The sequence below is a fragment of the Coffea arabica genome, chromosome 1c (genome assembly GCF_036785885.1).
Source record: "Coffea arabica cultivar ET-39 chromosome 1c, Coffea Arabica ET-39 HiFi, whole genome shotgun sequence".
Lineage (NCBI taxonomy): Eukaryota > Viridiplantae > Streptophyta > Magnoliopsida > Gentianales > Rubiaceae > Coffea > Coffea arabica.
The window spans coordinates 50,498,788-50,520,627 of record NC_092310.1 but is presented as its reverse complement, the minus strand read 5'-3'; the positions used below and the strand labels follow the sequence as shown (position 1 = coordinate 50,520,627).

Here is a 21,840-nt window from a genome sequence, read left to right as displayed (position 1 = left end):
ATGCAATGTTGTCCGTCGAATGAAAGGTTGATACTATTCTAACTTAAAGATATGATGTGTGAGAGGAGACAGTAGTGAAAGGTGCAGGATGCCCGGTAATAAAGTGTGAGGGGAAAATAGCACCTAAGAGATTTTAACTATATCTATGATTGAACTAGCATGTACTAAGATTTAAGAGTACAATTCCTTCTGCTCCATTGGTACGTTGGACCCACAAATTTTAAGTTTCTTGTGTAATTGTTCAATCATCTCAACCAGACTCATTTTTTTTTAACAAATTGGACCCACAATTTTAAGTTTCTCGTGTAATTGGACCCATAAATTTTTAAGTTTCTTGTGTAATTGTTCAATCATCTCAAACAAACTCATTTTTTTGACAAATTGGACCCACAATTTTAAGTTTCTTGTGTAATTGGACCCACAAATAGTAAGTTTCTTGTGTAATTGTTCAATCATCTCAACCAAACTCAGTTTTTTGGACAAATTGAACCACACAGGTCGGTTCAACCGATTGAAACAGAAGCAAATATGGGACGAATCTAGTTGAAAGGATATAAAATAGGTTAAAATCGGATCAATCCCATGGTGGAACCTAAGCTTGCTGGAGATTGAAATATAAATTAGACTAACGTACATAATCTTCTTTATCTTGCTGAAAAATTGTCCACGGTTTCATTGTATGGTTGACTCCTAGTTACAGTTCGTCCTTGTTTTCACCGTAAGATTGGCTCTCTATTATAATCCGTCAACGTCTTGATTGCATGGTTAATATCATATTTTACGCCAACCACAACCTGCCAACTTTCCATGTCGTCCGTGTAGGACTTAGATCTTGTAGTATTTGTGATTGACCCTGTGTCTCAATCCATTAGATCTAATAACTTTGCCTCCACAATACTCTAAATTTTGTGTGAAATAAGTATGTGCTTATTTATTACCAACACTCTCAAAATTCTCAAAAACATATGTTTTCAGATCTTGATGTTAATAGTCTAGAACTACATCAATATCTGTTAGATCATTGTGAAATTTATTAAGAGGATATTGGAAAAGTAAAACTTAGATACTCCGAAGATTTTTCAAAAGTTATGAATCAATGCATAAGTACTCAATAAACCCTTATGAAGAATACGACATATGAAACAATACTACATAAAAGCTTGAAAAGTTTAATTAACTAAGATTAAGACTCTAAGAATTGGAGGACTTGGATTTAAATCCTTCTTTCCCCTTCCCTCTACTCGTTTCTTGCATTCCACCCCCTCTCTTGTCCAAAAACAATATTAATAATAATTAACTCGCCTACTAAAGAGTACAACATTTATATTCATTCCAACATAAAGGCATGTAAAGCCTAATTAACTTTAAAAAGTTAATTAAATCAATTAAGGGCAAAATTTGAAGAAAACTCTAAAGAGTTCGAGTCAAGGCAGGAATTTTCCTTAACTTTAGGGTTAATTTTTGTATAGAAAAGAAAATATGGAAAGTTGATGGGGTTAAAAAAAAAGGATGCGGTTCGGGGAGAGAAGAAGAAAGGGTCGCTTGAGCCTTCCTTGCTGCTAGGTCGCCGGTACAACATCGGTGACCTCTTGGCTAAACAAAGGCTGGCCTTTGGCCAGCCATTTGATAAGGAAGCCATGGCAGATCAAGACAGTAGCAGCGGAAACCACTGCTACTGCTGCACATGGTAGCAATGGCAGCGGCAACAATTTCAGAGAGAGAAAGAGAGCCGGCGGCTTTGGCCGCTAGCAAGGAAGAAGAAGGTGATGATTAATGATAGATTTTCCAAGGAAGTATCCCTAAAGCAATCAATTTAACAATGCCACGACATGTTACCAAGAAGTATAATTATGTAAAATCTAAGCCACTGGCAAGGAAGAAGAAGGCGATGATTAATGGTAGGTTTTCCAAGGAAGTATCCCTAAAGCAATCAATTTAACAACGCCACGACATGTTACCGAGAAGCATAATTATGTAAAATCTAGATAGTGAGTTTTGGAGCCGGAATAGAAGATGTAACTTTGTGCCTAAGTGTTTTTATCTTGCTACATAGATTAAGAAGAAAGAAGGTTATGACATATATAGACGTTAAGATCAATATGTGGCTCAATCCTAGCATCGTTACCTGCAATGACACCAAAATGAATCAAGTTTTATGAGATAATTTTTCATGTGTTCATGGAGTAATAATTTGTTGCTTCATTTTTGTTTTCAGCAACTTGAATGGATCATGCTGTGACAGGATATTAAATTTTCTGAATTATGAGATCCAACTTGAAAGAGTAATGCCAACAAGATATTAAAAAAATCCCAGAAAATTGCATCCCTAAGTTTTCTTCTTTACACTTCATGAGTACTTCGTCAAAGGTGAGGAGGAGAAGGAAAAGGGAAAGATACCAAGAGAAAAGAATAAAAAGCTTAAAAACTCCTTAGTAAAGTTTTTAATTCATTTTCCTCTTAAAACTCTGCTATCAGGTGCAAGCATGAAATGTCCCTAGCTAAGAGGCTTTTCGGATTCACAAGCTTGTAAAAGAGCATTAATAGTGAATTTGGATCTCTTTAGAAGGCTGTATATCTGCATAATTGCTACTCTCAGTTTGAAACTTAACCGTGAAACTTGCCAAAATCGAGAACAACATTTTAACTAGATGGAACTACATTTTAAATGGAGTCCTTATAGAAACGTCACTGATTTTGTTACTGAATTGACAGCCAAGTCAACCAACTTAACATGGACACAAAAATAAGTGGAGATTTTCGTTTGCATGCATGACAAATAGATTAGCGGTTAGGGTTTTTCTTATAGTGGTTGTCATTTTGTTGAAGCTCTCACGGCATCAATTTTCTTTTTCTCCACCAGAGGAAATTGTCATTAGCAAACTACATTGCACGTGGTTGGAATATCCCCACAGAGAGAGAGAGAGAGAGAGAGAGAGAGAAGATCTCAACCATGTACTTTAATTTCTCTTTCTTTCCTTTTTGGATTGATCATAACAGTTTAAATTTTGCCAACAAAATAAATATTCGAGAAGTAGGATTCAGATAATGTTACATAACAATAACATAACACATACTTTTAATTGTGAACAATCTTATTATTTCATGTCACTGTTATGAAATTATATAACTTGTGTCTTGTATACAATGAATTATAATTTGTCACTAAAGCTTTATACCATTTAGAAACTGGTTGCGCAATCATTTCTACCCCAAAATTTTCTTCTTCTTTATTTTAAGCTAATTTTCTTGTCTTCTTTTTTTTTGGATCATTTAGAAATTTTCTTTTAAGTATAAGCCATTTCATAATTTAAGTTGTATTTCATATGCTACTTACAGATAGGATACAAGATAGACCCCCTCTAGCCGATTCTAGATCTTTGGCCATGTACCGATACCCTAGTTTTGAAAAATTCAAAATCGCCCAGATGCATAGACTCATATGACATTGTACGGTCTGGGCACTGACGGTAACATTTTCAGACATAAGAGAGAAGATTTGGGGTAAAGGATATAGGGAAACTACTGATACCCTAGTTTTTTTTTTTTTTAAGTCTTCGATGACCTTGAGTGCTTTTTTGTTTCTATTTTTTTATGTTGACTCCTTTATAGCTTGATATCCTTTATAGGGCAATAAAGAATGTATTGTTAGTTATATTTGGTTTCTGAGGAGTCACGAGCTATTGGAAGGATATGATTTTCTTTAGCTATTGGGATGGTTCCCTGAATCTTTGGTACATATAATTTTTGGTATTTTACAGTATGTAGATAGTTCCTTTTTCTGTAATTGTTTTCCAGCTAAATTTAAAGATAGTACTGTTGGTGGCCTTGACCCTTCTTCCCTTAATCTAACACGTTGGCCACGCCAGTTTTTAGAATCTTCCTAGGACCAGTTATAAGGTTGATAAATTCTGGAAAAAAAAAAACAAAATCATGGTTGCAGGATGGCTTGGAGAGGTATATTTGTTTGACAGATGGCAGAGATAGACATTAAACGAAGATGTCCTATAGTCAAGTGATGTATGATATACAAGTTGACATTTTGACCAAAAAAAAAAAAGTGATGTATGATACTTAGCCTTAAAAGTGGATTTTGATTGTTATAAGTATAGGTAGCAAACAAACTCATTTAATTAAATTTATCCATATTCGTCCATGAATAAAAGGATACGAGTATCTTGAGTTTTTGTATATGGGTATAAATGGATTACCCAATAATACACATTTATTAAATGAGTATTATTGGGTAACGTATCAAATCCAATTAATCCATTTAGAATTGTCTTTCCCTAAACCCCCTCTCTTCCACCACCCCTTTTTTTTTTTTTTTTTTCAGATTCTTCATTTTGTCATGTTGTTAACTACTTTTGTTATTATTATTATTATTATTATTATTATTATTATTATTATTATTATTATTATTATTATTATTATTTATGAATTTTATCTTTTCATTTTATTTTCTCTTGGTTTGTTAATTTACTCATTTTTCACCATTATCAATTTATGATAATTTTTAACATCTTTTCCTACTTTTTCAAAATGAAATTTTAAATTTACACACAAAAAAAATATTAGGAGTTCAAAATTTTTGAATCAAGTTTTTATATTAACTTTTATAGTACTTAGATCAAAATTTTATATTCTTATTGTTCAATTATTAAATAGTATATAATTTTGCGACATAGAGTACGGATGAAAAAAAATTTGGTAATTAGGCTTATTGAACATTATAAGCAAATATTTAAAACTAATGATGGGTGCAAAGGGTGGTACAAATTCATAACATAGTTTACAAAAATGAATTTAAATGAGTTTATGAAAAGTTAAAATAAATGGGTTATAAATGGATAATTGGATTACCCAATTCATTTTTTGACTTACACATTTATATCCATCTAATTAAATGGATATAAATAGGTTGACTCGTTTATACCCATTACCCATTTTAACCAACCCAACCCACTCAAGTCACCCATTTTGGCACCTCTAGTTATAAGAAATTAGGAAAGATTGTTGCTTGGAAGTATTTGATCAGTTCTATTTTTTTCCCCTTCTAATTTACTGTCTAATGTTCCTTTGCTTTATTTACTTCAAAAAATGCTAATCGGTACATTGTCAATGAGGGAAGGGATGTTTTCCTTTAATTATTCATCGCATTTTCTCTCTGAGAAAAGTGAGAGTTGAATATGAGGTGGAAATACAGTGGAGATTAACCTTGGATTTTCTTCTAGGGAAAAAGAAAGTTTTTAGGGGCTGTTGGGAATTGAGAAGGACGAGTTAAATATGATGTGAATAGTCACTTAATTTTTTATCATTTTAGAGGTTTCTGCAATTTCTTTGTGCAAGATTGTAGCATGCTATATAAACAAGACTCTGGACAATAAGCCCAGCCAACTTTTACAAGTTAGATAGTACTAGCTGAAAAGCCTAGCTCAACTTCTTGTTGTTTTAGGAAATGGAGAGAGAAGAAAATAGTCATTGTGGTAATTCCAAACTGATGCTTGAAGTGTTTTTTGTGCACGCTTCTCATGATAGATGTTGGATAGTGTAGGATTATAACTTTTTGCAGCTGAAATTCATTTGAGATACTGTACAGCATAGCTCTTAGAGGCTCAAACAAGTATCGTATACAAACAAAGGAATTCTATTATTTAGTCTTTCTTGCGCCTCGTATTGTCTACAGTTTTGGCGTATTGTTTAGTAGTTATCTGATTAAATTCACGCTTTTGATGATTTAAGATGCTTGTCACTCTTCTCATGACTACGATGTTATCCAGAGTGGCACCAAATGATGATTTACCATGTGTTCCTTGTCCTTAGACTTGTACCATAGCTTGATTGATATATAGGAACCTTTGAATTTAGATCCATCTTTTCAAAGATTTATTTTGTGATTTTAGTTGGCTATTTGACTAATTGAACATTCATGGACACTTAAAGACCAAGTCAAACTGTTGATTACTAAAGAACATGCAGTGAATCAGCTGAATTAGATTGAACTCTAATTTTCTATGGTTGCTTCTTAGTAAGAATTGGTCAGATAAGTTATTTATTAGATCATGCAAAACAGCATTAAGATTTTTATGTGTGATGCTATAGCTGAAATGCTTATGATGTCATGCTAATTATTATTTTCAAAATCTGCCATCGAAGTTTCTATTATTTTCAAAGTAAGCTTTGAAAATTGTGTCTAGAACTGTATTCGAGTGGAGTTGGTAAGTATCATGATTGAGTGAGCATTTGAAATTAAACCTGCTCGTGTTCTGCAAATTGTGTCTTTTATAGTTCTTCTCTGCTTCTAGAAATGGATGCTTCTAGTCTTTTACTTTCCTGCTTTATGTAATAATAGATATGTCTGCTTTACCTTCCTCGTGGTCTTCATGGATGTCTAACTGAAATTCATAAATGTTGCATTACAGAAGCGTTACGAAGATGTTCCAGTTTTGGGTCAGAGGCAGACTGAATGAATCAGCTTTTGTACTTGATAGTTTTGGTCGTCCATCATCATTTCAGGTCAAAATCAGACTTCTTGCAATGATCCATTAATAATTAGTTCCTTAATTGGACCATGCAGATTGGAGACTTGAGGTTTCTTTGAACTGTTGGAATACCTTTTATCTGTCAAGATATATTTTACCCTTGTGTGGAAGTTCATCTGATAACCCGATGTGCTATTGATTTTCACGAGAAGTAGAAGTTTATTTGATTAGGTGATACTGAAGCTACTCCTTGGAGGCTAAGTCAATGGTAAAACTAATATGATTGTGCTTATGTTCAGTCCACTGAACAGAATTCTACAGAGAATTGACGAATTTCACAAACTGTAATGCGTGTAAAGTTCACTTACATAACTGTTTTTTGTTTTTTTTTTTCCTTTTTGTTGTAAATGTTTTCCTTCAAATAACGAAAAAAGAAAAGAAAAGAAAATGACTTGTTTAAAACATTGAAGGGTTATTTGCACTACCTCCTGTGAAGTTTGATCAAAGTACAGCTCAAGAGTTGAGGACCTTGAGGTCTAACCATGTTACGGTTGCCATCCGTTCTGTGTTTTCCTGCATCATACCTTGCCTTCTTTCTTTCATACGCTGAAAGAGTGCACCCAATACTTGATGAGAATGGTCAAACTCTATTCTCTGTTTTTCTCCGTCGCGCTTCACCTTCTATCTCTCCTCGAGGTTTTGTTGATTGGGCACGTCTCATCTTCCCATATTGATTGAGCCCGGCATTCCTCCTTCCCATATGAGTAGGCAAAAACTGGAGCCCATGCACCCATATGTGCCCCATTCCCAGTTAGCACCAGCAGGATTTGAAAGATGTTGCCGGGCTCATCATAAATAGAGAGATCTTGATACTCTGAATACGTTCAGCCAAAACTTTGAAAATGCGGTTTTAAAAAATTCAATAGTCCATATTAAGTCAGCATCATTTGGTAAGATGGATAGCACAATTTGATCTATTAAATTTCTCAAGTTCGGCTCTACTCAAGTGTGAGCTTTCGATGACTAGATCATACGTAATCACAAATACGTAATTTAGGGCTATCTAGAAAAAAAAAAAAAGGCTTTTAAGATACTTTTGAGTCACAGTTTTGCTTAAAAAGTGATTAGATTAGTCCTAGACATGAGGGATTTCTTCTTTTGATATTCTTTAGGTTTTAAAAGTGTTCTCAAGAAAATTGCTTTTCAATTATGAATAAGAAATTCCTTTTCCTACTCCTCTTCACCTTTTAAATGCTTTGGTAGATTCCCTCCATTCATGTTTAATGGAGTAACAATTTTTTTTAAAAAAATATTTGAATTCCTTGCCAAATCTGTACTTTCCTGTGAATTCAAAATTTTATTTATTGCAAAATTGAGGAAATTTAATTCAATGACACATTTTCAAAGTAAAAGCTTCAACAGTCATATAGAAAGGTTTGGAGGCGTAACGTGATTCCCATTTTAACTACTTCATTTTATTCACTTGGCAATCCATTGGAGACTTGGAGTAGAAGCGTCTCATGACCCAAAGTCACAATAATTTATATTTAACAGTGGAACATTTGATGCTCAGAAGTGATCAAAGCTGTTCATATCCACATGCCAACTGATTAGAGAGGCTGATACGATATCCATCTCTCAAGCATAGTTCTGCATTCGGCAGGCTTGAACTCATAAGCAACATGGCCTCCTCCCTTCACCCAAAAAAAGAAAAAGAAAAAGGGGTGCTAGTTAGTCCCAAGAATGTTCTAACCTTCTTGTTAGTCGTTACCATGTGAACAAATCTTGCACTGAAGCAATAGAAACAGGAATTTCTTGCCTTCACTGTTGCAAATGTCATCTTATTTGCGTAGGTCCTTGTATAGCTGGGAGCAGGAAAACAGAACAAATTTAGATGAGTTGGGTAAAGTTATCTTTTATCTCGTGTTAATGGTAATCAAGAAAGAAACATTTTCAATCTTGAACCAACCCGGCAACTTGGCCTTCATGAATCCACTGTCTCCAATCGTCAATAATTGGGTAATGTAGAGATCTTATCCATGCTTGAGTTTCAATGTGCGGGGCCAACAGATCATGGTCACCACAGCATCACAAAGTACTCCACTTTCAGTACTTAAAATCACTGCTGTTAACCTAAATGCATCAAGATTCAGAGTTAGGTACCAAACCTGTATACAAGGGATCTATAACCTTTAGAGCTAAGGTTTGCATGATATGGTACAACACTCGCTGCATTTTGTGTGTATGGCAAGAAATCATTGCATCTTAACCACTGTCCGATAGTTTCCTGCAATGTGATTACAGAAATCAGTTCAGGCTTGCTTCAGCATTCAAATGCTACATACCATAGTGCTCGATTTAGACATACCCTTCGCACATGGAGGGCCTCTTGGACACTCATGTTGTTAGCCCAGTGCTGAACGAGCATAATCAAATCCGTCTACGATTGCCAGTGAACAGAAGAAACGCCATCAGTTGTGCAACAAGAACTGATGCTCTTATCCGCGAGTTTACATAGAACGTTACAGTGGTATCTTACTAGGCATTTGACTGGAGTAGATTCCCGAACGTCTAGCTCTTCAAACTTCTTATACAACATTTGTATAATGGATCTCCCACCAGTGAATAATTTATTTGGCTCTCGTGAAAGGGAAGGACATACGGGAATCAAGATATGTTGTACCTCAATATTACGAACCAACTGCAGAAGCAAAATATTAACACCATCATTCTGGTTGCCCGTTCCTTTATTCTGATTCTTCCTACCTTTTCACCTCTGTGGCCAGCAAATTAAAGGGAAGGGCTAGCAACCAATTGTTAGTACAACCGTTTCTGGAAAGTGTGTTATTGTTTGAATAAATTATAATTCATTGTTAACTTCTACAATTTTGTAACAGAAGTATGATGTTCGATCACTGCTCGCGTAAGCCCCTAACATTAACTGCAACTCTGTTACGAAATTGTACGAGTAAGTTACAATGAATTACTGCTTCTTCAAATGATATTACACTATTCAGAAACGGTTATACTGACAATCCTCAACTCTGTCCCTCTTTCTTGAGTTTAGGGGGTGCTTTAAGTAAATCCATTAGGCCCTGCCTAATTTTTGAAAATAGAGTCACATAAAAATTGCATAGATATGGTTCCTTGCCTCATTGTATGCCTGCATATTTTTCAAACACACTGAATTACTGGGATCTATGATTTCATATTCCCCTTTACAGCTAACCTTCAAGGACTGCATTGTAAATATACAGGTCAATCAGAAAATCACGGATAATTTTACATTGTAAGAATGCATGTGACAAATGACAGTATTCTGAGATATCAATAGGTAACAAACAAAAGAAATAAGTTACCTCATAGAGTTCATCAGAAATCAGCCCCATCCCATAAGCAAACGGAACCCTATAGTTCAGAATTCCTGAAACCTTCGTTACTGGATTTCCGAGTATGTATCCCTGAAGCCATAAATGGAAACGTCTCAGTTTTAAACTTCAGGATGGTAAATTTTTCTCCAAATAGTATGTAATCAATCAAGATTAGGTAGACTAGAAAAGAGAAGATCATCAAAGGTATAGACCTTAAGATCAATACGCGGTTCAATGCCGTCCTTGTTTCCTGGAATAACTCCAAAATACATGTAAGTTTTAGGGCTTAATAGTCATAGAGCAACAAAGCATTGATCCTATACTCTCTGTATCTAGCAAACTTCAACTGATCATCTTGTAGCAGGAGATAATGTAGAAATCTGAACTGGTCAAAGAAACGTTTTCTTGCTTTGTTCTGGAGCGTCTTATAACTTAACATATGGACAGAAAAGAATAAAAAGCCCGCAAATTTCTGAGGGAACTTTTAACCATTTTTCCCCGTCTTAAAGCTCTGCATTATGTTAATAAAACCCATTTAGCTTAAGGTGGCAATTGTATGTAATTATCTTGTTCATCTTTTTTCCTGCCAAAACAAAATATAATTTGCGACCTACAACCACACTTTCACTTTCATCAACCTATTATAAACGCAAGAAAATACCTTCTCACGGATATAGAAGCCATCATTCCTCACAACCCAATTGCACTTGTTAAGCTTATATAAAAATTTGCCACAAAATTCACGAGCAAAGTCCCAAGTTAAAAACTGTAAAGTTTCTTTATTCTTTACCCCATTCGAAATGCTAGACGTACGAAGTTGTCCTGATAAAATCTAGACTGAACTCCCAATGGAAATCATTGTTCAAATGGAGTGTGTGACATCCAAGCTTCTTATCTTTGGATTGGCAACACATTTCTACTGGAATGGTATTTCTTTGGGAGGCAACTATATTCCTACCTAAAGAGACTTCGCATATACTACAAGCTTACAGAAAGCATTTATAGTATATTCAGATCTCTTACAACGCCTATGTATCTCTGTATAACAATTTCAATAATCAGATTGTAACACAACCAAAAAACTTCCCCAGGGTAAAGAGCCACATTGAAAAAATCTTACCATTTGATATAAGTTGAGTTAATATTGGAACAGGAATGCCCCCATACGAGATTCCACTAACATAGAATGGATTCGACTTGTACTCTGGGTGATCATGTAGCCACTGCAGTATAATCAAATATCAAAACCAATCTTGTAAAAGGTAAACATCTTTTTAACAATAATTTCTTTCCCATTTCAAGGGAAATCAAACTTTTAACTCAAGGTTCAAATGGATAAAAACGCAACAAATATCGCCCACCCGAGCCTCTATAATTGGCAGTTGTAATTGCACTGTGTACTATAGGCCCTAGCAAACCAATTGTACACATTAAGATATGATAGGTTGCAATTTTATCATTTATTTTATTATTAATTTTCCCTATTACTTGACCTGATGTGAATTAATTAGTAGATTCTACTCACTTTTCGTAATTTATATTTATTTCAGGGAGTAGAACAAAAATATCACAATCAAGGCCAATTTGACAGTTATCAAGAAAGAGTTCAAGTAGCAGGCATCTAGGGACATTTTTGGAATATCAAACCACAACCCTTCTTGGTAATTGGCCCGCAGACAGCATTAAAAGGAGGAGGCCGGAGTCTTCTTGAGCTCTCGAATTTTCCTCCTCTCGGAGGAGAGCCGCCGCACAATGGCGAGGCATTAGAGTAGAATGCTTCAGAGAGGAAAGGATGGCTGGCTTTGCTTAGTCTTTCGTCTGTAGCTTAGGAGCTTTATTGTTGACTTTTCCTGGAGCTTTGCTTTTTACTTTTCTTACGCATGGCAGGATAGCTTAGCTTACTCCTTCAAACGAATTGAACTTGGGCATTTGCCCAATTGATGGCTGCGTCTCTCTCTGCAATTCTGTTTGGGCTTTGTTCTGCAAACATGAACTAAATCCCTTTGTCTAGTCAAGGGACAACGGATGCTTTGGATCGCCTAAACTTGTGAGATCGATTTAATTTTATCTTTTCTTTTTATTCATTGGTATTCGCATATTCCCTAGTTGCAGTGCTTATGGTTGTTTAATTAATTGATTGTCTTGGATTCGGATAATTAGTTAATTTAATAATCTATTGTCAATTGAGGTGTTAAATCCATAATTGTTTAATTGCCTCAAAATAGTGACAACTGGCATAATTAGACTTGTGTCAGGGGGATATGCGGGCTAATCTAAAATAACCCTGGTAGTGCGTTATTTGGTTAGAATAGGGCTCCTCTAATACGTAAGGCAATTGGGGAATTAAATTATACGGGCGTACCTTGATTATTTCTCAATTAGAGCAGTGATTAACGGGCGTACCTTGATCACCGACATTGTAAGGAGGGGTTGACTGCCATCGCTTGTTTGGTAGTTATAACCTATTTATTAGTAAATAATTGGAATTGCCTTTGCTTATCGATGATCAATTAGGTGAACCATTGCTGAAGTTATTCCTTGGCTAGATCCTTAATTATCATTCATTTGATTTTGGTAATTTGTTATTTAATTTTTAGTAGTTTCTTAGATTTTATTTGCATTTATTTGATTGTCACTTTCTACATAAAAACACCCCCTTGTCACTGTGAATTTGAGAAGAAACAATTACTCCCAGTCCCTGTGGATTCGACCCTGCTTACCATTATCTACAGAAATTACTTTTAGTTTGAGCAGGTATTTATTATTGCACAGGCTTCGACACCCTGTCAATTTTTGGCGCCGTTGTCGGGGACTGGTGCCAGATTAATTTGTTTCTTTTTGAGTTCATCTTATTTTTATTTATTTATTTTTATTTTTCTCTTATTTTTTTTATGGCTTCTAACACTTCGTATTTTGGTGAGATACTGGATTTTGTTTCCGGAAAATGCGATGTGACTAGTTTTTTCGCTAAGTCTGCATATGCAGAGGCAGTAAACTCTATTAGAAAAAGAATGGCTGCTGCAACTTGTAAAATTTGTTATGCCAGGGATCATTCAACAGGTATGTGCCCCGAATATCAAGATAATCTGAGTGTCCCATTCGATAATTATGGAGAATTTTCACCCTGGTCTCAAACGTGGTATGACCCTAATCCAAACGGGTATGATCAAAGATGGTGGGATAACTCCAATTATAATTATACAACGGGGCCAATGAATTTTCAGCAGTATGAGACTCATGTTTTTCCTAATGATCAATGGACTGTTGCAAATTGTGGAACTTATTTTGACTCAGGTTATTCAACTGACACATGCCCCGCATTTCAAGACAATCTAAGTGCTCCAATTGATACTTTTGGAGATTTTCCACCCCTATATCAAATGCAGTATGACCCTTATTCAAACGGGTATGATCAAGGATGGTGGGATAATTCCAATTTTGATTATGCGACCGGGCCAATGGATTTTCAACAGCAAGAGTCTCAACAACTATCGTCCCTGTCAGGTATGTCTTTTCAGGAATTGGGTGAGTTATTTATTAATACATACAAATCCCAACAGGAGACACAAATGAGGAATGAGATGATGAAGGATGCAATGAGTTATCTGGCGAATCAACTATGTCTATTGACATCCAGAATGAATCGATTGGCTTCTCAAATGGAAGAATTGCCCTCGAAAACCATTGTTGATCTAGAAGAAAATGAGAGTGCAATTTGCCTGACTAGTGATGAGGAGATGCAAGAGTGTCAAAATGAGAAATCTACAGATGCAGTTGAAAAAGAAGCCGAAAAGGAAGAAATGGAACCCCAACCGCAACCCATTCAAGTGAATGAATCCAGTGAACAATCTCCAAATGCGGTGACATCTCCTCCACTCCTTCATCAATATTCTCCTGACTCTTACTCTTCAATTCCTGTTAACGAAATTGACTTTATTATACCAGACAATTTTGAATTTCATGACAGGAATAAATTAAGAATGGCGATGGCAAGATATCTTGAACCAATAAATGCAAGTGAGGGAGGAGTGAATGGAGAATGCAAATTATCATCGACTCGTTTGGCGTCATTCACTAGTCCATGGAAGCCCGTAGCTCGTAAGCTCAAAGATTATTCTATTTACGAGGGTTATCAGGACTATATAGAGGATGAAGCATTAAGACGAGTCACACGATTTTATCCTCCATGAGTAAAACATAATAATGTCTAGCCAAAAACATTAAAGAAAAACGCTCCTTGGGAGGCAACCCAATTGTTCCTTTTAATTGTTTGTTCATTTTCGTGAGGTAGTTTAGATGTGCTCTCCTTGAATTCGACTGATTTTGGATTTCAGTTTTCGTTTTTGCTGATTTATAGGTGCCCTTCAGTCATGACGTGCCCGCGTGGTGATGTGCAGGACGCTCACGATCAGAAACTTCTGAAACTTCTGGGAGCTCTCTTGCCCTCATGACGTGCCCGCGTGGTGATGTGCAGGACGCTCACGATCAGAAACTTCTGAAACTTCTGGGAGTTCTCTTGCCCTCATGACGCGCTCGCGTCACGTTCGCGGGAAAGGTAAGTATTCAAAGAAACTCAAGAACGATTATTGATTTCCTGTTAATCTCTACTTTTGAATTCCAAAAATAAATTTTGTCAATAAAAAAAAAAGAAGATAATATATGAAAAAAATTTCAAAAAAAAAAATTAAAAAATTTTGTTTTCAAGTAAGTAACAAGGAGAAAAAAAAAGGGGGAGTCTTTCCCTGAAAAAAAAAAAAAACAAAAACTTTTCTTTTCCTTCTTTTTCTTTTCTTTCTTTTTCTTTCTTTCTTTCTTCTTCTTCCTTCTTTCTTTCCTCTCCCCTGTTCTCCTCTGGGTCGACCGAGACTCCCTCGCGGCCCTCACTCTGCCCACAGCTCCACCGTGAGCTACCGCCGCCACCTCCACCCGAGCTCTACCTCGCGCGCAACCCAGATGCTCTGCGCACGAAGCTCCACCACCGCACGCCAGATTGCGCCACCACCAGCTCGATTTCACCGCAGCAGCAGCGCCGCCTATCTCCCGCGCGCCGCCATCACAGCTCACCCACCTCTCCACCGCAGCCGCTGCTGAAGTTCCCTCCACTGTCTGCGCGCGCCACTCTAGCCCGCTGGTCCCTCTCTGCTCGCATAGCCAGCTTCGTCGCAGCTCCATCGCGAGCCAACGCCGCCACCGAAGCACTTGGACGCTGCCAACAGCCCCAGCCAACCTCGCACGCTACTCTCTTCGGTGGAGGTATTTGGAATTTATTCCCCAATTTCTTAATATTCATTGGTGCTGTCTGGTTTTTCAATAATTGGTATTGTTGGCCGTTGGGGGTTATTTCTTCAATTGTGTGGTAAACTAGTGGTACTGGTTGTGATATTTGACCCAGATCTTGTTCATTCCTAGTTTGCCATACTCTTGCGAATATTTGTTGAACTTTTGGGTACATTTGTCCAGTTTTTGGGTGGGCTGGATTTGTGAATTGTCATTTGCTAATTGGGAGGCAGCTTTGTTTGTGTTTTGATTGTTACGATTCTCAAGTGATGGCAGTGTTAGTTGTTATTTTGGTTTACCGGTGATTTGGTATTGGTCGTGTGCGATTCCTCTTCCATTATTTGCTACACCAGTGGTACTGGTGGAGTAACTGAAATTGAAATTTGGTACCTCCTCTCCTTAACACCCGCTTGCTTATTTGGAACGTATGTTGCTGGGATTGATGATTGGAATCAATTGAACTCTCTGTTGGGACTTTGAGTTGATTAATCCTGTTTTTTTTTTTTTTTTTTTTTTTTGCCTGTTGACTTGGGAAACCTGTGCCACTTGCTTTGCTTGTCAAGGTGGGTACATCCAGTTGAATTGTTGGGCTGCATTAATTCTGTATTTGAGTAAATTAGGACCACTACTGATTATTGATTGCAATCGCTGCTTTGTTGGGACATTTGTATAGACCTTGGGTGCCTCACATGTACATTTTGTTGATTGGGTTTGCCATTTAAGTTGCTTCATTATCTGTGGGGTGCACCAATGGTACTGGTTGGGGTATTTTGACTAGATTTGGTAATTCTATCTGATTGGCTGTCTAATTGACAGCCAAGAACTTGTGACTGAATTGTTATTGTCAAATACCTAAACTCTCAATGTTGAAATTGCTGATTCTGAGTTAAGGCATTAACTGGCCAACTGGAGCTATTTGTTGAGATTTTGGATAGACAGAGTTTTGCATTTGCTGGTTGAATTGAGTTGAGCTGTCTCAGACCTTGGCCGCGTACTTCTACCACATTGGTTTCCTCCACTGCCGCCGCCTACCTCTTGGCCACTCAAAGAGGGAAGTTTCGTTGTCCTCTTCACTTTCATTACTTTATTACCTCCATTGAGGACAATGTAGGATTTAGGTGTGGGGGGAGCAGTTATGGTGCTAGTGTCTTTCGTTCATTTTCTTTTTCTTCTTTTGTGATTGACTCGTAAGTGCATGCCAAGGTTTGATGTTGGATTATTGCCTCTATTTCTACTTTTGCCAAGTTTTAATAATAAAAGAGTATCAAGTTCATGTGGTTGAATCCAAAAACATCTCTTTGGTGAATATCAATGATTGTTTTACTCTTACAATTTTTGGTTAACTTTCCTAGGCATAGGGAATGATTATTGGCATTTTCATGTGAATTGGTCCGATTATTAACTTTAGTTCTCCATGTTTAAAAATAAGGCTAGCTGATGCAAGTTTTCTTTTGGTTCTTGTGTTATATTGAGTTTTTGTGATTTTTAGCTATGAATAAACTTGACTGTACTCCGCTATTAGTTACTACTGAGTAATCGGGGATCTGTACCTAAAAGTGTTGATTCTCGGGTCAAAAGGTAGTAATTCCTATGAGTACGTGGTCACGTGGCGATAGCAGCTGAGTAACCGGGCTCCTTCATCTGGCCAATGTTGGAGTTCGCGTCAAAAGGCTCAAATGGCTAGCGACTAAGTCTTTTGTTACTATTGAAAAAAAATCAAAATAAAAAAAAAAGAGAGAAAAGTAGAAAAAATGTGAAAAAAAAGTGAAGGTTGTATTAGTGTGTAATAAAAGTCAGCTTGCCGAATTATGGATTTAATGTTGAGATTTTGGTTAATAGTTGGACCATTTGCTGATAAATGTTATGCGTTATTCCTTTTTCTTAGATCAGTTAACTTAAAATTAGAGGAGTTTGTGGTTTAGAAGCTAACCGGAGTGATGTTTCTTGGACTTGACCATTGATGCTTGATTATTATTTTTCTTGGTACCTTGGCAATTTGTTGGATAGAGCAATGACCATTATCAAATTTTGGTGTCTGTGTACTTTTCTTATGCTTGAGGACAAGCATGGTTTAGGTGTGGGAGAAATTGATAGGTTGCAATTTTATCATTTATTTTATTATTAATTTTCCCTATTACTTGACCTGATGTGAATTAATTAGTAGATTCTACTCACTTTTCGTAATTTATATTTATTTCAGGGAGTAGAACAAAAATATCACAATCAAGGCCAATTTGACAGTTATCAAGAAAGAGTTCAAGTAGCAGGCATCTAGGGACATTTTTGGAATATCAAACCACAACCCTTCTTGGTAATTGGCCCGCAGACAGCATTAAAAGGAGGAGGCCGAAGTCTTCTTGGGCTCTCGAATTTTCCTCCTCTCGGAGGAGAGCCGCCGCACAATGGGGAGGCATTAGAGTAGAATGCTTCAGAGAGGAAAGGATGGCTGGCTTTGCTTAGTCTTTCGTCTGTAGCTTAGGAGCTTTATTGTTGACTTTTCCTGGAGCTTTGCTTTTTACTTTTCTTACGCATGGCAGGATAGCTTAGCTTACTCCTTCAAACGAATTGAACTTGGGCATTTGCCTGATTGATGGCTGCGTCTCTCTCTGCAATTCTGTTTGGGCTTTGTTCTGCAAACATGAACTAAATCCCTTTGTCTAGTCAAGGGACAACGGATGCTTTGGGTCGCCTAAACTTGTGAGATCGATTTAATTTTATCTTTTCTTTTTATTCATTGGTATTCGCATATTCCCTGGTTGCAGTGCTTATGGTTGTTTAATTAATTGATTGTCTTGGATCCGGATAATTAGTTAATTTAATAATCTATTGTCAATTGAGGTGTTAAATCTGTAATTGTTTAATTGCCTCAAAATAGTGACAACTGGCATAATTAGACTTGTGTCAGGGGGATACGCGGGCTAATCTAAAATAACCCTGGTAGTGCGTTATTTGGTTAGAATAGAGCTCCTCTAATACGTAAGGCAATTGGGGAATTAAATTCTACGGGCGTACCTTGATTATTTCTCAATTAGAGCAGTGATTAACGGGCGTATCTTGATCACCGACACAGTAAGGAGGGGTTGACTGCCATCGCTTGTTTGGTAGTTATAACCTATTTATTAGTAAATAATTGGAATTGCCTTTGCTTATCGATGATCAATTAGGTGAACCATTGCTGAAGTTATTCCTTGGCTAGATCCTTAATTATCATTCATTTGATTTTGGTAATTTGTTATTTAATTTTTAGTAGTTTCTTAGATTTTATTTGCATTTATTTGATTGTCACTTTCTGCATAAAAACACCCCATTGTCACTGTGAATTTGAGAAGAAACAATTACTCCCAATCCCTGTGGATTCGACCCTGCTTACCATTATCTACAGAAATTACTTTTAGTTTGAGCAGGTATTTATTATTGCACAAGCTTCGACACCCTGTCAAGATACAACAACATGCGAAAAGACAATAAATTGCCCCGCTTATTGAAATTTGTACCCAAAATTGAATTGTAAGCATCAAATTCAAAATTAGTCATCTTCCACTATGTTTTCAAGGTAAAACTGTAAGTTTATTGATATGGGACAAGTTTGTATAAGAGATAGAATATCTCATTATACATGTTAAACTAATTATCATAGGAGCCGGTATCAAAACATTTCGCTGACTAAACACTGTGAATGGGATATTCCATTCTAGAGATTGCCAAGTTTCATGAGACTTTGGGATCTTTCCCCATGCAAGAGCCACATGCCTGACCTCCTCCTCTACTATAGCTTCCACGACGCTAACTGCCAAAACTACTGTTAAATTCGTGAGTAAAAGATTACGTCCTACATTGATCCGAGAGATGAAGAAAGAGCGATTAATATGTAAATAAAGGCCCGAGATCTAATGACTTAAACTTTTGGGTCAGGATTGGCTTCCTGACTTACATATTGGGCTTTTTGATGAGCTTTCTTGAGGTGTTTCACCCTATCAACTACCTTAGCCAATTATTATTGATGCAACTTTTATTCATCTTCCACTGTCAACTGTTCTATACAATCAAAACTGTGTTCATAGAGAACTTGAATCCAATGGAGGCAATTTTGGGCGGAGCCATGCAGGATTCCACTATTCAGAAGGAAAATAATTAATGATAGTACACTGGTCTTTTTGCATAATAAAGGGTCTAGAGACAAATATGGCATTTTCCTGATTAGTAATTGTCCAAAGTTCCATGAAGCCTTACGATTCATTAATTAGCTGAGTGATGGGCGTGTACCTTCCTGATAAATTCATAAGCTTGATCAGAGGCTAGAAAATCTGAAGATTGAGAAGCTCGTGCAGTCTTAGCATAAGAAAAACCAGTTCCTACTGGCGAATCCAGAAAGATGATGCTTACAACCTAACAAGTAACAAGAAATGATTCTCAATCTTGCAGTCAACTCGAATTCTTAATCTTGAAAATTAGGTTTGTTTGGATAAAGATGATTTGAACATTATTTCAAAAAAAATATTTTGGAACCTTATTTATATATGTATCGCAGTAACCTTTTCATCTAGAATACATCACATAATAATAAATACTAAGTAACACTTCTATGAGTCTAAGATATAAAATAAAAGATAAGAGAAACTCAATTCTTGAGTTTACCTTGGTCCAAGTATAGGGATTTAATACCAACTTGGGCAGAGTGCCTTCAAACGACAATGGCTCGAAAGTTACTGGTCCTGCAACAGAAAATCACGAGCCAGTGACTTGATCAAATGCTGACACTCCAGTTTATCAGTCATCATCACTTGAACATTAAAGACAAATAAAGATTATGACTCCATTTGAATTAGCTGGTTTTAGAAATGTTTTTCAAAAATTTTATTATAGCAATACATATGAAAAATTATATAGGTGTGTGCTTTTGGAGCTTAGTTTATATTTTGGGCTTTTCTACGTGCATCTTTAATTTGATGTGAATGTGTAGTTAGTTATTGTATAGAGGTTTGTAGCAGTTGCTACTCGCGACAATTGGATGCTATTCAATAAAATTAATACTTTTACCCAAAAAACAAAACAAAAGACCTTACACAAAGCTTCATCAACGAGACAACGTCTTTTGTCTTTTTGCAGAGTTTCAAGTACGAAGTTTGAATCGGAATCGAAATCAGTAATTTGAAATTTTGAAATCGATATTTTTTTGGAATTTTGGCATCAAAATTTCTTATTCGAATTCAATTCGAGATTCGATAAATTCCAATTTCAATATAAAATTATTATTATTATTATGTAAATGTTATATTACATACACATGAAAAATAAATTTAAAATCGAAATAAGAATTTCGAATTTTGATTTGAAAAATTCTATTATTGAATTCGAACCAAATTTGCATAATTCAAAATCGAAAAACCGATTTTAGTTCCAAATTTTAAATTATCGATTTCAAAAATTTTGAATCCGACTCAACATTTTACAATTTTGCACCCTCCAGGTTTCAAGATTCTACAAAATCAAGAACAAAAAAGTGCCGCAATTTTTTTTTTTTTGGGTGACACCTAATGCAAAGTGTAAGGCATTAGAATTCACCTGTCCCAAAGAAAAGTGCAATAAATGAGCTGCAGCCAGGGCCTCCATCTAACCAAAGGATAAGAGGATCCGATTGAGGATTTGACTCTGACTTGATAAAAGCGTAGAAGAGCTGCACATCCTCTGATTCACCAACCCCAATATACCTGATAATATCAGAAAATGGATCAACTATTTCTTCTAAGTTTTGATCAATGTTAATTTCTAGTGTTATATATATATATATATATATATATATATATATATATGTTATACTTAGTGGCTCACCCGGTTTCGAGTTCAAAGGGGAGGGGTCCTTCAAATCCTGGAAGAAACTTAACTATGGAACCAGCCATAGCAAGGTTTGAACATGCTTGAACATAAACTAGCAGCAAGAACAGGTTGCAGAAGATAGGATGCCTTAGGAGCACCTGCAACTTCTCCATAGAGCTTGGCCTATCTCTCGTTTAGGGCACTAGGCAGAGCAACTTTAGACTCCAGACACTTGGATAGAGTTCTTGGAACTTTGGAACTCTAACCCATAAGCTGCTATGTCTACAGAGAATCGCCTTATCGGAGCCACAAATTTAACTGACTCTAGCAACACAAATGTCTTGTTTGCCAACTCATGCATTGCCGGATCGAACTATCATTCGAAATGATAGCTTTACTGTAAAGGGGCATGGAAAAGACTTAGCACCGGTTTTCAAAGATGGTAATTACGTTACATTGCTTGGTCAAATGGTGTGTAATACAATTTCAACTATTAAATTTTTGAAAACTAAGTTTACCTAAATTTTAACCGTACATAAATAACTGTCCAGATGTTTGCGAAAAGAAGAAATCTGCCAAGTACCAATGAATGATCGATCAAAACAAAGCAACTCATCAGAAGAATTTATCAAAAAAAAAACGAAGAAAAAGGTCTCCCTATCCTTTGAGCTCTCTCATTTTAACGACTTGAAATATGTTTCAAGCAAATTATAAATCATACAATGCTTGACATGTGTTAAAAAATTATACGAGTTTGGTTTATTAAAGAATTTTTTGAAGTTGCCACCCAACTTTCAAGTTACGTGCACTTTTCTTTACCAAGTGTCATACTTAAGCTTTTCTTCTTAAAAGGTGGCGTAAGGACGGAATAAAATTTACCTTGTTATGAAAATTGCCTT

General features: G+C 36.2%; 1 protein-coding gene across 1 annotated transcript; it reads right to left on the bottom strand.

Moving 5' to 3' along the window:
• Positions 1–7,816: 7,816 nt before the first annotated feature.
• On the bottom strand, positions 7,817–21,288 carry LOC113741981 (serine carboxypeptidase-like 2). The gene is made up of 14 exons (XM_072047209.1): positions 20,957–21,288; positions 20,690–20,835; positions 19,763–19,839; positions 19,391–19,513; positions 10,971–11,073; positions 10,063–10,100; positions 9,839–9,940; positions 9,631–9,717; positions 9,019–9,180; positions 8,848–8,919; positions 8,648–8,766; positions 8,449–8,565; positions 8,299–8,344; positions 7,817–8,173 (listed from the first exon to the last, which is right to left on the bottom strand). Exons 1-14 carry the CDS (start codon positions 21,112–21,114, stop codon positions 8,090–8,092), a joined length of 1,434 nt encoding a protein of 477 aa, XP_071903310.1. The 5' UTR covers positions 21,115–21,288; the 3' UTR covers positions 7,817–8,089.
• Positions 21,289–21,840: the final 552 nt, after the last annotated feature.

What these genes read in the sequence shown, in the direction of transcription:
- LOC113741981 (XM_072047209.1), bottom strand. Translation starts at nt 21,114, where the DNA reads ATGGAGAAGTTGCAGGTGCTCCTAAGGCATCCTATCTTCTGCAACCTG. An exon ending in TGCACTTTTCTTTGGGACAG is followed by an intron (nt 19,840 to 20,689) that starts GTGAATTCTAAT and finishes TTTCTGTTGCAG; the next exon opens with GACCAGTAACTTTCGAGCCA. An exon ending in TGACATTTGCAACAGTGAAG is followed by an intron (nt 8,174 to 8,298) that starts GCAAGAAATTCC and finishes TTTTGGGTGAAG; the next exon opens with GGAGGAGGCCATGTTGCTTA.